Raw genomic sequence first — 17,742 nt, 5'->3', positions numbered from 1 at the left:
GCCTGCTGAAAAGGTTTTTGTGCTGGCAAATCTACCCAGACATATACTTTAGTTACCTATATTTGTTTTAAAGTTTTACTGATTTTTTAAATCTTTGTTTCAGTGATGTTAGTTCTATGTGTATCTGTTTTTTAAATTGTTTTGTAGTTTGTAGCTGTATTTTATCTGCAAATTTGTTTGTGTACTGCCTAGAGAGCTATTTAAGTGGTTCATACATTTTCTAGATTAGGTAAAGCCAAAAATATCAGTATCTTGTACTATTTCAGATCTGAAGCCTATCCTGAAGTTTTAAAGGCCTGGTTTGTAGTAACCCAGTTGTCAGGTACCTCTACTTTATGTAAACATCCTGGGTGACTGTAGACAATTTTATAACTAAAGAGAAAATAGCAGACAGCAACAGTGGGTGGTGGTGATGGAATTGCATAGTAACTTTGTCCAACTTCTGATAATAAAAAGAACAAAGGTCATTCCACACACAAAAAGTAAAGCCAGATCAAATAAGCATGATCTGTTGGAAGAGGAAATATTTCGCTCCTTGTTAGATTGGGTGAAGATGCATTGTATTGCGATTTCAGTAAAAGAAATGGAAAGCTATAGTATTTTTTTGAGTTGTAGCTCCTGGCTAATTTCTATGGCTCAAGGTAAGTAAAAGAAATTTGATTTTGTAACAGAATGTGAGGGTTGAAATGTTTGTATCACTTAGACTCGCTTACATGGCAGGTAACAGGGCAGATACTTGTAGGTTCTGGCATTTGCTGAGCTGAATTTTTACCCTGCCATTTTCTTCTAATAATTTACAGAGGCTTCATTAATTTTGCCAGAGTACAAGACCAGAGGTTACAGGTGACTATTTTTAAGGGGTTCCAGTCACCACAGGCCATGTTGACACAAACGTTCATTTGAGATGGCATTTTTGTGTGATTCAAGGAACATTTGTGCCCGTCAAGTATCTGTTTGGGGAGTATAAATCCATCTAAACCCCTTCACCGTGCAATTGGGTTCTTTATTAAATAGAAATAATGTTTTCATTCTTTGAAATACTGTTTGCAAGGGAGTACCACAGGTTTAGTCCATACAGTGGTGCCTCGCAAGACAAAAATAATCCGTTCCGTGAGTCTCTTCGTCTAGCGGTTTTTTCATCTTGCGAAGCAAGCCCATTAGCGGATTAGCGCTATTAGCGGTTTAGCGGCTATTAGCGGCTATTAAAGGCTAAAGGGATTAGCGGATTAGCTGCTAAAAGGCTATTAGCAGCTTAGTGCCTTAGAAAAAGGGGGTGGGGAGCAGAAAAAAAAACCCAGGAATCGCAAGACATTTTCGTCTTGCGAAGCAAGCCCATAGGGAAATTCGTCCTGCGAAGCACCTCCAAAACGGAAAACCCTTTCGTCTAGCGGGTTTTCCGTCTTGCAAGGCATTCGTCTTGCGGGGCACCACTGTAATGCCATAATTGCTTTACTGGGTTCTAGATAAGAACCAAACACACCTCAGTAATGAGTTGGGATGAGATTCTGTACTACAAATTAGGGTAAGAACTACACTGCTTCATATTCATACAGAAATGTGGAAAATTTTCTTTGTTGTTCTCCAAACAGGCACAATACCACAGATCTACCCTTACCCAGGCCAAACTAGAGTCCATTTAGCCCCTACTATACATTCTAGTGAGTTCTTCAGGGTTTCAGAGGTATTACACATCACCTTTTAACTGGAGATGCAACCTATTGCATTTGAGACTTTCTATATGTGAAGCATGTGCTATGATCCCTCCCCAACACATCAGGCAATTTCAGTTGTCGTCTGGCTAAGAGCTGCTTTCCCCATTACAAAGGCATTGAAAAGTACTGTAGGTAGGCCGCTGACTTGGTATTGCTGCTTTTCACTCATCTGCAAAGGAGCAGTTTCTATTTTTCTTGTAGGAAGATGCACAAGTCAGATTTGCTCTTGTGTGCATGCGCTTTCATGTGTGTTTCTGCAACTTGCCTCTGTACCAGCTTGCTTAAAACAATTTAATGCAGTGTGGTGTGATGTCAGTTTTCTAGGACATTTTCAATCTGTCCCAGGAAATTTTCTGATGCCCTAGAGCAGGGGTCCTGTAACTTCTGCCCATTGAGATGTTGTTGTTCTGCAATTCGCATCGTCCTCAGTCACCATGTCCAGTGGTGAATGATGTAGTCGAGCAACAACTGGTGAGCCACAGGTTCCCCACCCCTTACTTAGAAAGTGATGTAATTGAGCATGTTATTTTATTTGTATTTAGTAAACAAATCTATAAACTTTGAAACTTCCATGCTGCTTTCAACTACTGTCTGTATTTTTTTCAGTGCTCAGGAACACCCAACCCTATTTTGACTACACCTTTACCACCTACTGCATAGGGTGGTGCTGTTAAATAGAACTGCAATGTCCCTTTCTCACAAGGTTGGAAGTTACTGCTGCAATTTTGCAGTATAGGGTGCGGCTGGGAGAAGGCTGCAAGCTGCTGTGTCTTTTTGCGTAGCTGTTCTCGAGCCTAGAGAGCACCAGACTGCACAATGCTGGTTTCTTGCTACATCAGTGGTAGCCAACATGGTGCCTTCCAGATGTTATGGACTACAACTCCCATCAGCCCCAGCCAGCATGATGTAATTGCCAGGGGTAATGAGACCACAACATTTTAAGGACAGCATGTTGGCTATCCCTGCACCACATATTGATCACAGGAGTAAGGGGAACAAAATTAATTGGTCCTTGAATCTCTTTCAAGTAGCACAGCTACGTACAGTGCTACCTCGGGTTAAATACTTAATTCGTTCCAGAGGTCCATTCTTAACCTGGAACTGTTCTTAACCTGAAGCACCACCTTAGCTAATGGGGCCTCCCACTGCTGCCGCACCGCCAGAGCATGATTTCTGTTCTCATCCTGAAGCAAAGTTCTTAACCCGAGGTACTATTTCTGGGTTAGCATACCTGAAGCGTATGTAACCTGAAGCGTATGTAACCCGAGCTACCACTGTATAGGAATACAGTCATACCTCGAGTTGAAATAGCTTCAGGTTCAGTATTTTAGGGTTGCGCTCCGTGGTGACCCGGAAGTAACAGAGCACGTTACTTCTGGGTTTTGCCGCTTGCGCATGCGCAGACGGTCACAATGACATCATGTACGGAAGTGGCGAATCGCGCACACGGGTTGCGTTCGCTTTAGGATGCGAACGGTGCTCCGGAGCGGAGCATCCAGAGGTACCACTGTATTGGAAACTGGGTAGGATTATTAGTCCATATTGTCTGTTGTTTCTGGCAGCAGCTCTTTCAGTTCTAGGTCAGGTGTGTCAGATTACAGTCTACCTTTGTCTTTAAAAAAGAAAGAAAGGAGATGTTAAGCCAAGGTATTGAGCCTTGGACACTTTACATGCAAAGTGTGCTATGTCACTGATTCCATCCCGCAAACTGTACCAAGCAAAGCCATGGAAGGGAAGAAAGAAAGGAATGCAGTTAAGATATGGGTGCAAACGGAAAAATGGCATGGAGGGAAGAAAGGAATAATGCTGGTTCCATGCCTTACCCAAGACTGGAAAACCCATCAGAAGACTGAAGTTAAAATGGACCCCAAAGAGCACTGGGGATATAAAAAACAAATCACTGGTGGGTTTCGGGACGGCTGGAGCAAATGACAACCAATAGACATTCACAGTGAAAACTAAGAGTCTAACCAGAGGAGGAATGGAAATGGACTCCTAGTAGAAGCTGCAAACCTAACAAGGCAAATAATCATAAATGAAAAGATTTGAGTGCATAATAGGCTAGGAATTCTTCTGCTGCTGTTTTGTATGCCTTGAATATTTGATGCTGCAAAGGATTTTGAATGGCTGAAGACTGGTGTACTACTTATGGCTACGTAGGGCGTACTATTCTAAAATGACAACAGTGGAATATGACATGTAGGAGACTAAAGCAAAATGCCTTTTCTAAACAAGATCATTTCCTGTTGCATTTTCTTTTAATGTTTGTGTTACCCCACCCATACTCAGCACGAAAGTACATAAAGAAGCAGCAGTGTAAACAACAGTGTGGAAAGGGGTGGCTCTTGTTCCTGCACACCCATTACTTGCATGCAGAACTAAAACAGGAAGCACCTTAGGAAAGTCAAAAGTAAAAAAAGAATAGCCATTGTTCTAAAGTTTGGGATTGAAACAGAATATTAGAGGTAAGATTATGCTTCCTTTTGGATTAACAGAGTAGACAAGTATACTGCCATGTTGCTATGCATATTTTATGACCGGTGAGACGTTTTGTAGGCTTATATTTTTCAAGTGTGTAGTTAACATATAGATTTAATTACTTGCAGATTATAGCTTTACATGCTCAGTCTTTATTTAGTGGGTTTAAGTACCAGAGTTTATTTCCTTTACACAATGTAGCTGGCAACAGCTGATTTAGGGGCCATGTTTCCCATTCATAATTTGGTGTAAAACAAACCCCACCCCAATTCTGTAAGGAATGCATCTTAGCATTTTTCTGGAGCTCCCAGAACAATGTTTAAGTGAAAGTTTGTGGGGTTTATTGGAGGGGTGTGTGTTAATGTACACTGAAGTGTCTTCAGTGAAGAGCCAGTATGGTGTAGTGGTTAAGAGCGGTAGTCTCGTAATCTGGGGAACCGGGTTCGATTCCCCGCTCCTCCACATGCAGCTGCTGGGTGACCTTGGGCCAGTCACACTTCTGTGAAGTCTCTCAGCCCCACTCACCTCACAGAGTGTTTGTTGTGGGGGAGGAAGGGAAAGGAGAATGTTAGCCGCTTTGAGACTCCTTCGGGTAGTGATAAAGTGGGATATCAAATCCAAACTCTTCTTCTTCTTGTTGTTCCATGCCTGTTCCATGGTGAAGAGCAGCAGGTAGCTTGGATTCATTCTTGTGACAACTTTCCCCAGCCATGGTTGGATTTGTTGTCGAATTACAACTTGCATCATCCCAGATCATTGGCTGGGCAGGCTGGGAGCTGTGAATGCCAACAACAACTGGAGAACCATTGATTCCCTGTCCCCTTTCTGTGCAGTCTTACCACCTCAATCGGAGGCAGCAGTCCTTCTGAATACCAGTTGGTGGAAACTGGAGGAGGGAACAGTGCTGTTGAACTCAGATCCTGAATGCCGGCTTCCTGTAGGCATGCTGGACTAAACGGGCCAGTGGCCTGATCCAGCAGCCTCTTCTCATGTATTATGTTGGGTGTACAGTGGTACCTCGGGTTAAGTACTTAATTCGTTCTGGAGGTCCATTCTTAACCTGAAATTGTTCTTAACTGGAAGCACCACTTTAGCTAATGGGGCCTCCCGCTACTGCCATGCCGCTGATGCGTGATTTCTGTTCTCATCCTGAAGCAAAGTTCTTAACCCGAGGTACTATTTCTGGGTTAGCGGAGTCTGTAACCTGAAGTGTATGTAACCCGAGGTACCACTGTAATGCAAATCAGTCCCTCCCTGCTTTGTCCAGTTGTTTCATTGGGGAGCGGCCTAGATTATCTGATCCGTGGCATAAATGCTGAAGTGAGTGCAGATTAATTTCAACCCCTGTTTGCCATAAGTCACGCCACCCATGTGTACCAGGACTTAGTAGGCCAAATCAGAACCACAAGCTAAATCTCCACCCTGATGTCCTAGAAAAGAATCCAGGAAATTTGCATTGTTTTGAATAGGAATCAACTTTACAAATGTTTACAACATTAAAAAAAACAAATCACACTGAAAAGTTATATTGATGCTTCTGTTGGCTATTTTATAGTAAGGTCAAATATGTGTCTTAAGCATTTAGGCTAACCACATGGGTATTTGAGTAAATCCCACAGCATTGGATTTCTAGCCTTATTTGACACTGAGCAAATGCTACAATGCTTCAGGAGGGAGGAAGCACACATGGCAGTGTAGCCACATCTATCATAGCACAGCAGAAGTACAAATGAGAGAGAGAAAAGAAAATGGCCTAAAATCAACCATACGCATCATTTACATAATCTTTTAAAGAAACCCAGTGCCTGATTTTCTCTTAACTTATACAAACTGTATTAATGGTTTGTGGGGGTTCAACAGTGTGCTTAATAACCTCTAAGGAAGGAGAGTCCTTTCTCTTCTTGCCAAGTGTACAACCCATGGACAAGCTGTAGTGTCAGTGGACATTGGACACGACCCCAAATAGGATGTACTGTACTTTTCCGTCTATAAGACGATGTTTTTTTTACCTTAAAACAACGCTTAAAAATTGGGGTCGTCTTATACATGCTTAGTGCAGAGGGGGACGGTGGAAATGATTTCTGTCTTGAGTAGTAGATTGACACTGGCGTTATTGTGGGTGATAGGCTGCTGCGGCAATGTCCGCTGGTGATTGGTCGCTGCTGTGGCCATGGCTGTTGGTGATTGGGCCCTGCTGCGGCAATTGGGCGTGGGATGGGCGGCTGCTGGTGTTGATCAGAAATAAGATAGGAGGCTTCTGCGTTGCGTTAGATCGCAAGCATTTGGAATTTGGGTGAGGTTTTTTCGGCATTCCTCCCATTCTGGACAATCTCCTCCCCATTTTCTTAATATTGAGTCTCCAAAATTAGGGGGCCCCCATGGGGGCGTCTTATAGACGGAAAAGTACAGTATATTGGTTGACTAGAAATTAAGAGGGACTTGGCTGCTTGCAAAGAGGCTTCACTTTTGCAGAGGAATTAGAGAAAATGCAAGTGAGTGATGCCACATGTGAATGAGTCTCATGATGACAGTATCTCTTGTCTGGAGAAGGGACCATGGGAGGTGTGCAGGCACCATGTTCCAGTAAGGGCTGGGCTTTTGCAAACTTTCAGCTTGTCAGGCAGGGCTTCTACGCAAGGTCTCAAGGATGTGTCATAGGAGGTACTGTGGATGGCAGACGGGCTGCCTTCTGTGCAGAATTTAAAGAACTTTAAACATTTGCTGGTTGAAAAACCAGATACATTATTGTCTTCTGCAAGTCATACAATTCTTAGCCACAGGTGAGTTATATAGCCTTTGGCAAGATGTTTCATCTGTTCATCTCTATTAAGTTTCTATGTGAAGCATGGAGCATAATGAGAAGGTTTCCTGTTGGTTTCTTGAAGTCTTTAGACAAGCCCTTCTGCAACAGTAAGGATAAAGACAACCATAATATGATAACAATGGATTGCCAGCTGAACTATCAGGTGTCTATTCTATGGTCTTATCTCTCCCCCACGATGTTTCAGGTGGGCTGCCTCAAACATCTGCTGTCGCCCTTCTGCTGTCACTGATGCCCCCTCCTTCAGTTATAGAAAATTAAGCATCAGAAATGGGAAGCTCACTCATTCACTGCTGTTCTTTTTGTACTTTTTTTGTTATCAAAGCTATATTATCCAAGCAAGTTCCTCATGGCGTTAAAAGTAGCTTTGTTGGGTAAGTTGTTCATGAATATAACTAGGTAGAATTTATACTTAATGTGATTCTTACAAATTTGTACATAATTTGTACACATAGTGGAATGCTTTTCCAGATATAAATGCACAGTGAAGAAGAATAAGAAACCTTACTGTTACTGTTTGAATAGTTGTAATTCTAAATCCTTGAGTTTTCCACCATGTTTTCATTTCTTGACCTTCTGGTGACTTTGGAAAGGCAGAAGTCTTCTCCAATAGCAGAGGGGAAACAGTCTGTTATATTCTTTGAGTCATTTAACAGTTGCATCTGTCACTTTCATTTACTGTCCTGTTTATCTGTATTACAGAATTTGAGATTGCTAGTAAGTAATCTTGAGGTCACTAATTAACAGGTAATCTGCCCTGCAGCAATTACCTAAAAGGATCAAGTGAAGTAAGACTTTGCTTAACGTTTAATGGGTGAAAGTTCATAGGCATACTTGAACCTTGGGCATCTTTTTAAAAAGTCCTTTTACACATATCACTACAATTTATTTTATTTTGTTCTGTTTTCTTACATCCCACCTTTTTCTCCAAGGAGGTCAAGGCTTCTCCTCTTCCTCATTTAATCCCTACAACAGCCCTGTGAGGTAGGTTAAGCTGAGAGGCAGTGACTGGCCCAAGGTCACCCAGTGAGCTTTATGGCTGAATGGCGATTTGAACCCTGGTCTCTCAGGTCTTCATCTGGCATTCTAATTTCACATTGCCTGTTGTAATCTTATTGATCTGCATGTATAACATAAGCTTTATGGATTGACTATTCTGACCTATTGTGTACGGTCTCTGAAAGTGTATAGCAAGTGCATTTTTTTAAAAACAGATGTGTGGATATCTCTGTTACTTTGAGAAAAGACAAAAAAACCTAGCACAGGGATAGCTCAGTTGGTAGCGCTAAAGGCTCTTAATTTTAGGGTTGTGGGTTTGAGCCCCATGTTGGGGCGAAAGAGTCCTGCAATGCAGCAATTTGGACTAAATAATCCTTGTGGTCCCTCCCAACTCCACAATCCTATGATTCTAAGACATGTAGATGTCATTTTAAAAATAAGAAACAAATCTACATTCATTTAAGTTTTTTGTTGTTTTTTAACCACATGCAAAATTCTCAAGAGAATTGCCTTGGGCATATAAAACATGTTCTGAAGTACATGCATTTTAAATAAGTTTTTTTATTCTTGCTGAAGAAAAGTTTTATCAAGCTCAGGAATGCACATGTATTGGTGAAGATTTCAATTAAAGATTGAATTGTCTTTTTCTGCACCTTTCCAGGAAAAAAAAGTGAGAATAGGGATTCCCCCCCCCCCCAAAAAAAAAACAAATGTGAAATTTCCCATTCCATTTCAAGGAATTGTCTCATTAGAGAGCTCTTTGAGAGAAGCAGCTGTCAGCTGACCAGTGTTGTTCCTTTCAGGCTAAAAAGAGATGGCTTTACTTGATAGGTTACCATTTGCTAAAGTAGGGTTCCTTAAGGGAGGCTTTTGACGTGCCACTCCAGGAGAGTTTAGAAATTAATTTGTTTTAAAAACATGTTTCGTTTTTAACTGAATTTGCTCAGTTATTGTCTTTTACGTTCCGGGTAAATAAACTTAGTGTGCTGCATGTGAGTTCTCTGTACCATAAAATGAAAACGAGAAGTTTCCAGTCTTTCGCTAACCCTTTTGTGGACCTCTGATCCTGTTGAAAGACACACTGGCTTTGCATGTAACTTGAAGAAAGGTATTGTGTCCCATTCAGCTTGACTTTTACTGTGAAAGGTGAAGTTTTGAGCTTTCCTTGTATATTGAACGGCACTTTAAAGACAGAGGTCACCATCTACTGAGCAACTCTTCACAAAATTGATTTGTGGCAATATGACCTTAAGTCTGATCTCCTTGCTGTACAAGGATATTGCAGAACTGTGGTATCTTCTGAAGAAAAGAACAGGTGCGTCTACCTTTCATGTTTTCTTCCCTTCCCTTTCTTGTTCACACTTCCAGTGACTTCGCTGAACTGAAATGACTGGTGCAATCTAGTAGTCCTTGAATGTTGTATTAAGGACCTGTTAGGGATCTTCAGGTCCGCTGCGCAATTCACACATTTGTATTTTTCATTTCCAGAGTGCCTATTGTTACGTCAGTGCCACGTACGTGTTCATTGTGAGCTTTATCACACAGAATGTTTGTAGAATATATTTACTAAAGGATCACGAATGCTTCCTTGTTGTACCTACCGGTAGCTCCTTTAGAAACTGTTCCTTGTATCTTGCGACGTGCTGTTTGATTGTCACTCTCCCTCCAAGGCATTTTATTACCTTTGTGAGAAGGCTAGGGCAAAGGAGGGGATTCCGCTACTACATCTTCCAAAATCGTCAGTAGCAAAGCTTCGCTATCATATCTTTTATTGCAATTTCTTTTAATTCAGAGCTTTCCACAGCAATCTCGCTTTATTCTGATAGGGTATGAATGATGCATTGGAGGCAGTCTTTGCTGTAAATAGTGAAGCTACAGTCCACTGTGAAACTGAAAGCTTGTTTTTGTGGAAATTGGGGAAGGGGAGGGGGAGAGGGAGAAACCAAATGCTGCTGATTCAGTTCACGTTGCCTGTCTTGTGTTCTGTTTGGTATGCATGACTGCTATAGAGGAATACGGGATGAACAGCAGTGACATGTCAGGTTGGTGATTTGTATTCTACCACTTCGGTCTCTGAAATGATACTTACTTAATGTTGAGTTTAAGTGTTGGCGTGTATTAGGAGGTGTGATGTTTTCCATTTAAAGTAAGTTATATCAAAGGCTCTGGGTGTGCCTGCAGCATCACTGTGCATTCAGGAGAATTGTGCTAGGCTTTTTGTGTCTTGGTGTATTGCTGGAGACAAGAAGGAACGCAAGGCTGAGGTTAAAAAGCATTTAAGGAAGCAGAATGATAACAACTAGAAAATTCAAGTCGTCCCCCCCCCCCGCATTTTCTGCCATTGTGCATGAAATGTTTTGCTTGATACTATTATTAAAACCATTTTGTTTAAGCGAATGCTGTTTGCGGGAAATGTACTTCTATGCTAGCTGCCAGATGGTATCGTATGAATTGTTTTAAATATAGTTTAACTTAGGGTAATCGTAAGAATCCTTGTGTTTTCTGGGTAGTCCAACTTCTCTGATATTAAGCAACGGTAGCTCCTGGCCTAGAAACAAAAGTGTTGGCCTTTTTTGCCCATCAGCCTGCTGTTCATCAGCAGGTACTTGGGGCATGGAGATAAGCTTTCACCTGCTGCTGCTAGAGGTATTGGGACATCAGTGTGCAAAGAAGTATGCAATCTGAGGTAAGTTCTGAGATTAGGTTTGGCTGCCTATAATACTGAGCAGTCCGGTCACTACACACATGTAAAAAAAATGTGGACATGCTCTTACTCATCTCTGAAATTGCTTCCTGGTGGTAATTCATTTATTCCATGTCATGTGGAAGAAGATACTGGTTTTATGCAAGTAAGATGCAATTAAGGCATGGGGAACCTTTGGTCATCCGAATGGTGGTGGTCTCCCAATTGCTATGAACCCTATCCAGCATGGCCAATGGGCAGGGATGATAAGAACTGTTGTGAATAATATCTATTGGCTTGCAGGTTCCCCATCCTTGGTGTGATTGATTGATTGGCTTGAATGGAACGGTGAAGTAGGGATGGATATTGGATTTAGGCAAATCCTGGTGTGAAGTGGGATACATTTGAGGTATTTAGGACTTGTGAAAGTGGGATCTTTGTAAGGTGGCACAAGCTGAAGCAGAAATCCCTGAAACACTTTGTGACACCTCAGTGGTGCAGATATCAAAATAATGTTGCAGACAGGCATCTGTTGAAAGTGAAAGTAATGTGTCTAGGATTACTATAAAGCCAAAAGGCCAAGGTGGGATGATATTGGGGAGGAAGAGAAAACACCAGGGCACAGAGAAAGAGCACCACTGTGACTGATGGTTCTAGCTTGGTTATCGGAGGGATTAATTTTACCAATGCTCTCCATCCTGGGTTCTTTAGGAGAGGGGGAAACTTTGCAAGTAGAAAGTATGTGTCTAAACTTAAGAGAAGTGTCAGAACTGGATTGGGAGAGGGTTTTTTTGCAACAATTCTAGCTTATAATCGACCAGACTGCCCCACCCCCAAATCCTATGTTGTTGCTCCCCAAAATGAACTGTAAAGGTCCCTAAACCTAAAGCCTAGGCATCTATTTGTCTCCAGCTGGTCAGGTTTCTCTTGCATGCTTCTACTTTTCAGTCCAGTTGCACAGACAACATAAGGTGAGGTTAAGGGATTCCTTTTTCTGCCCACCACAAAATTGCAGTGGCTGCTCTTGCATGAAAATCACTGCAACTTTTCTTCTGAAAGTGGACAGGATTTATGCCCTCAGAATAAGCTACCTTGCCTACAAATTTCAGCCAATTCTGACCAATTTTTTTAAAAAAGTGGGCATTACTTTTTATAGCGATCTGCAAGAAGAAAAGTCACATAAGAATCACCTGTACTTCCTAGATTAACTCTTTACATTGATTGCTGTACCGAGAGAAAAATAGCAAACCTGAACCAATGTTTTAGCATTACCATCTCCACATGGACTTTTACGAATTTGGAGAGGAATTCTCTTTAAAAGACCTTCAAGTACTGCTGAAGGCAGCATATTCAGTTACGCACTTCAGAAAACTCTCATACATTTTGTTAGATCCTACATCAGGAGGACTAGTTGGAAAACGGTCGTACCAGGGGCATAGTTTCCTCATTGCAGACAGATTGCTCTGTTGTTCAGTATCAAAAAGACTTTGGTTCAGTAGGTATTTTGCTTCACTGGGACCTCAGTTTAATAAGTATTGTACTGGATGGCAAGGGGAGCATAACCTTAAGTTAATGTCTTTTATCCAATCAATCAGAGCTGATGGAAGAAAATTAGTTGGGGGTAAATTCAACTGGGACGTGCAATGGGACGTGGGTGGCGCTGTGGGTTAAAGCCTCAGCGCCTAGGACTTGCCGATCGAAAGGTCGGCGGTTCGAATCCCCGCGGCGGGGTGCGCTCCGTTGTTCGGTCCCAGCGCCTGCCAACCTAGGAGTTCGAAAGCACCCCCGGGTGCAAGTAGATAAATACCAGCGGGAAGGTAAACGGCGTTCCGTGTGCTGCGCTGGCTCGCTAGATGCAGCTTGTCATGCTGGCCACGTGACCCGGAAGTGTCTGCGGACAGCACTGGCTCCCGGCCTCTAGAGTGAGATGAGCGCACAACCCTAGAGTCTGGCAAGACTGGCCCGTACGGGCAGGGGTACCTTTACCTTTTACATTTAAATTCAACTGGAGCCAATAGTTAAATGCAGTGCTTTTTTCTGTGGGGACGCGGGGGGGATGCATACCCCTAAACATTTTGTGAATCTATATTTGGCCTCATTGAGGGGTAATATTTCAATTCGAGTAGGAAAGTGAGAGTACCCCTAAGTATTTTTTTTTAAGAAAAAAAAAGCACTGGCTAAATGTCCTGATTAATTCGTAGCATATACAGTTCTAGCAAAACCATGCACACATTGTATCAATGAAGGTTCTGTACTAGGGTCCCACTAAGACCCATTTCAGGGTCTTATTCTTCCCTCGCATTTTGTTTCCTACTTCTGGGGTCCTGCAGCTCTTGGTGTGGAGAGGGTACACCACAGACTTGAAATTCAGTACCCTAGGTGGTAGGTTGCTTTGATAGAGACAGCTGACCTTAATAGTTATATGTTCTAACAGTCCAGTCCCATGCATGTTTACTCAGAAATAAGTATCTGCTGCATTGGGAGCAATGCGTGGTGTAGTGGTTAAGAGCGGTGGGCTCGTAATCTGGTGAACCGGGTTCGCTTCCCCGCTCCTCCGCATGCAGCTGCTGGGTGACCTTGGGCTAGTCACACTTCTCTGAAGTCTCTCAGCCTCACTCACCTCACAGAGTGTTTGTTGTGGGGGAGGAAGGGAAAGAAGATTGTTAGCCGCTTTAAGACTCCTTAAGGGGAGTGAAAGGTGAGATAACAAGTCCAAACTCTTCCTCCTCCTCTTCCTCTTCCTCTTCTTCTTCTTCTTTGAGGCTTACACTTAAGAGTACATGACATTGCAGCCTAAGTTCATTTGTTAAAACTGCACTTGATCAGGAAAATTTGATCGAGATCTGCTGAGTTGAATGACCAAAATGTTGCATTGTGGATGTGGGGTGATGGTTCTGTTAGCATGTTGTGAAGCTGTTAAGCGACTGCCTCATTTGCATCCACTGCACAACTCAGATCTGCATCCAGTTTAACTGTGCTGACACTGTCTTTTTTTTTAGTAGCTTGATGGTGACTCAAGGAGACAGGAGTGGAACTGTAGAGCGGTGCAGGGCCATGGCACAGCATTGCTTTGCCTGTATATAGAATGCCTCAGAGATCATCTCAAATTGTTAATTTTGTATTATTCATCGACCCTTGGTTTGGATGTTTAACTTACAACAAAGAAGCATGCTAGCAGCTATATAGGATCTTGTTGGTTTATTACAGTTAGTAAAGCGAAATTAGCATTGCTCTGACTGCATCTTGAAGGAGGAATGTTAAAGGAGCTTGCGTTTCCATTTCACTTCTCATGTGTGTTTTGGCTGAAAGGTGGAGGTTGGTTTCTCTTTCGGCTGCAGCCTTCCCACCCCCGCCCGCTTCACGCAGTGCTTTACATCATATAAAAATTAACCTGAAGTGAAAGGTATTCAGAGTTGTGAGATGCATTCAAAGGTACGGGGTCAGCTCTGGTCACTGAACATACTTTCTACTACTTATCCACATGCTCGTTTGTTGTGCTCTTTCAAGTGAGAGAAATTTGTAAAGATCAGCTACTGCAGACTTTATATTGTGAACATACCTGGCTAGGCTTTGCCCAGTTGCTCGTAGCATCATATGCAGTGGTGCATTCAGTAGTAACTTCCAGTTTCTTATTGCCTGCCTTGCATGTGATGTGATTTCGGGGAAGAGTCATCCTTATCACTTGATCCCAGTGCTACACACACCCCAATATTTGAGCAGTGAGGCGTTCCAACAGAAACTTTGGTTTGGTTCCTTGGTTCCCTTGCGGTGTAGGTCATTGGAGCCTTATGACATTGCTGTGATACAAGGTTTATTTCCAAACACATAAATATGAGATGGAAGGCTCACCGCGTTAACTCCCAACAGAACCTGTTTCCCCAGTAGGTTCTAGGGAAGCCCTCAAATGCCACAGCTTTGGTTTCTCAAAGACAGCAAGCCTTTTCCATCCCAGTTGCAAGGCTTACATTGTCTTTTCTTCCATTTCATGATACACTGATTACAATGCCACCAGCCAGAGGAAGGGGAGCATAGACATTCTGCTGTCCAGAAGGATCTCTGACCGCTAACCTGTGTGGCAACAAACCACCTATACTTGGTCAACTTTTTAGTCATAGGCTAGTAACTTGGACAAGCTTAACCTGGCAGATTCGTTGGGTCTTGTCCTAAGCTACTGTATTTTTTGCTCAATAAGACTCACTTTTTCCCTCCTAAAAGGTAAGGGGAAATATGTGTGCGTCTTATGGAGCGAATGCAGGCTGCGCAGCTATCCCAGAAGCCAGAACAGCAAGAGGGATTGCTGCTTTCACTGCACAGCTGTTCTGGCTTCTGAGATTCAGAATATTTTTTTTCTTGTTTTCCTCCTCCCAGAACTAGGTGCGTCTTGTGGTCTGGTGCGTCTTATAGAGCGAAAAATACGGTACTTCATAAACTAACAAAAATGCTTCCATTAGCGAGTGCATTCAGGAGAAAACCCTTTCCATTAAAAAAATTGAGGTACACAACTTGAGTCACCAACACTAGACTCTTATAAGGCCCATTGATTTTTAAGCCCGTTCTTAACGGAAATCATGTATTTAGTTTTCAGGTACAATGTTTTGAAATGGTTGCTGAGAATACTGAGGAAATCTCAGTTACTGTAGTGCTTTAACTGCGAAATCATCCTTCCAGGTTACAGATTAACCCAAGATACAAGTAATATATTGCAAGGAGGAGGAGGAAAGGAGCATGGAGTTCTCAAACTGCTTGTCCTTTCCTCTGGATTTCCTTGTGGAGCTAATAAAACCTATGTGTTATACAGAGTGTGTTTTTAAATTTCGTCATTTTCTGTTTCTTACTGAATCTGTTAACTTGTTGAAGTGAGCTTCTAAGCTAAGAGGTCCGAAATGACAGCTGTTTCTTCAGTTAGTTAACAGTGGCGTGCAGTCATCTTCCGCATAAAGGGCCCCACAGTCTAATCTCTTTGTAATTCCAATCTTCTTACTGATGGAGCTGGAAAGGCTATTGGTAGGGGGCAAGATAAAGACCCCAAAGGGATGAAGAATTAAGGATTTGCTTCAGGGTTTCAACTCCCACTTGTAACTGATGAATGACATTAATGTCTATATTAGTCATAATACAGGGAATGTCTTCTTCTTTTAGTGAAGATATCTGTTGTAGACTACAATACATTCACTTGTGTTTTGTGAGTAGTAATTCACTTCCCAGACATAATCAATTTTGTATTTTGTGCACTTAAAATAGAGCATCTATAGCTCAAGCATTTTCTTTTGAATGCACCTATTTATATCATTAAGGATTTCTAAATTTGAAATTGCTGCTGAAGTGTAGAAGAAAGAGCAATTGCCCTCATTCTTAGTTTTCAAAAAATGGTTGTCAGCCATAATAATCACCAAAATAATAACAAAATGTTGCAAGTAGTAGTGATTTACCCTTTAAATACTTCCACATTAACAGCAGTGGGGAAATCCATGAATACTATGGGTCAAAATGTATCAAAAGACCTAAAGCCTATGTGAGAGGCACTTCTTTTTAACTTGTTAAAACGAGGTCTGGGCAATATCAGCTTTTCAACATTGCGGTGTATCGCCAGCCAAACATGGTTTGGCGGAATACCGCAAATAATAATAATAATAATAATAATAATAATAATAATAATAATTTATTATTTATATCCCGCCCATCTGGCTGAGTTTCCCCAGCCACTCTGGGCGGCTTCCAATCAAGTGTTAAAAACAGTACAGCATTAAATATTAAAAACCTCCCTAAACAGGGCTGCCTTCAGATGTCATTTAAAAAGAAGATAGCTGCTTATTTCCTTCACATCTGAAGGGAGGGCATTCCACAGGATGGGCGCTACTACCGAGAAGGCCCTCTGTCTGGTTCCCTGAAACCTCACTTCTCGCAATGAGGGAACCGCCAGAAGGCCCTCGGTGCTGGATCTCAGTGTCCGGGCTGAATGATGGGGGTGGAGACGCTCCTTCAGGTATACATGACCAAGGCCGTTTAGGGCTTTAAAGGTCAGCACCAACACTTTGAATTGTGCTCGGAAACGTACTGGGAGCCAATGCAGATCTCTCAGGACCGGTGTTATGTGGTACCGGTGGCCACTCCCAGTCACCAGTCTAGCTGCCGCATTCTGGGTTAATTGCAGTTTCCGGGTCACCTTCAAAGGTAGCCCCACGTAGAGCGCATTGCAATGTTGAAAAAAACGAGGTGCATTGGGTGAAACTTCCCCAGCTCTTACCTCAAGAGCTGAGGCGGTTTCACCCAGGCTCGAAGGCTGGGACAATGCAGCTTGTTTGTACCACTCAGCTGGGGGGAGATACCCCCCCCCAGCTGAGACAGCCCCGGTGCTCTCACCACTTCTTCATGAGTGGGTGGAGCCTCGGGGCTCCTTGCTTGCTGTGACAACTGCACTCCCCTCAGCCGAGCAGTTTCACAGAGCCCCCCACCCCACTGCCAGCTTGCGGGAGCCAGCGCCAATCTGGGGGCTCCTTTAACTTCTCAACTGAGGCAAGGGCAGCTGCACACTCCTCAGTCGAGCAGTTTAAAGATGCAGAGGGAGGAACAAGCTGTATCTCCCTCTCTGTCGTATGAGGCCAGAGTGGGATGGCGGTTTCATTCAGTGATGTATCACTGGTGAAACCACCACTGCTCCTGAGTCCCTCTGCTAGCAACACCTGCTGGAGGAAGGAACTCCTGGCACCCTCCAATGGACGCTTCTAGCAGAAGGGCTCGGGTGCAGTGGCAGTTTCACCAGCGATATACAGTGTTGCCTCGCAAGACGAAATTAATTCGTTCCGCGAGTTTTTTCGTTGAGCGAGTTTTTTCGTCTTGCGAAGCACCACTGCAGTTAAACATTAACAATGGCGGGGAGGGGTGGGGAGAAGCAGGGCAGCTGCCGCAGCCGGTACCTCGGACTCACCCGCGCCTTGTGGCCACCGCGCGACGCGGCTGCTGGAGGGTGGCGGGGCTCAGGAGCGCGACTCTGGCTGCAACGCTGGCTGCTGGCGGCAACGGCTCTCTGAGAGGAGCACGCGAGGGCGGTG

At 43.1% G+C, this 17,742-nt stretch overlaps 1 protein-coding gene across 16 annotated transcripts in view; it reads left to right on the top strand.

Annotated features, from left to right (window-relative positions):
* The window catches only part of MCF2L (MCF.2 cell line derived transforming sequence like), a 115,686-nt gene that overhangs the window by 39,172 nt on the left and 58,772 nt on the right, over positions 1-17,742 (top strand). Inside the window, exon 1 of one of the 16 annotated variants that reach the window (XM_083437620.1) lies at positions 9,152-9,325. The exons of 12 other annotated variants lie outside the window; for them this stretch is intronic. In XM_083437620.1, the coding sequence (XP_083293746.1) occupies positions 9,253-9,325 (73 nt within the window). In that variant the 5' untranslated portion in view covers positions 9,152-9,252. Of the gene's footprint in view, positions 1-9,151; positions 9,326-9,984; positions 10,053-17,742 lie in introns of those variants that run through there. 3 more of the 16 variants (XM_083437629.1, XM_083437616.1, XM_083437630.1) reach the window with 3 other exon arrangements.

This window comes from Podarcis tiliguerta (genome assembly GCF_965153285.1).
Source record: "Podarcis tiliguerta genome assembly, chromosome: 4".
NCBI lineage: Eukaryota > Metazoa > Chordata > Lepidosauria > Squamata > Lacertidae > Podarcis > Podarcis tiliguerta.
This window is presented reverse-complemented; position numbering and strand designations above follow the sequence as displayed.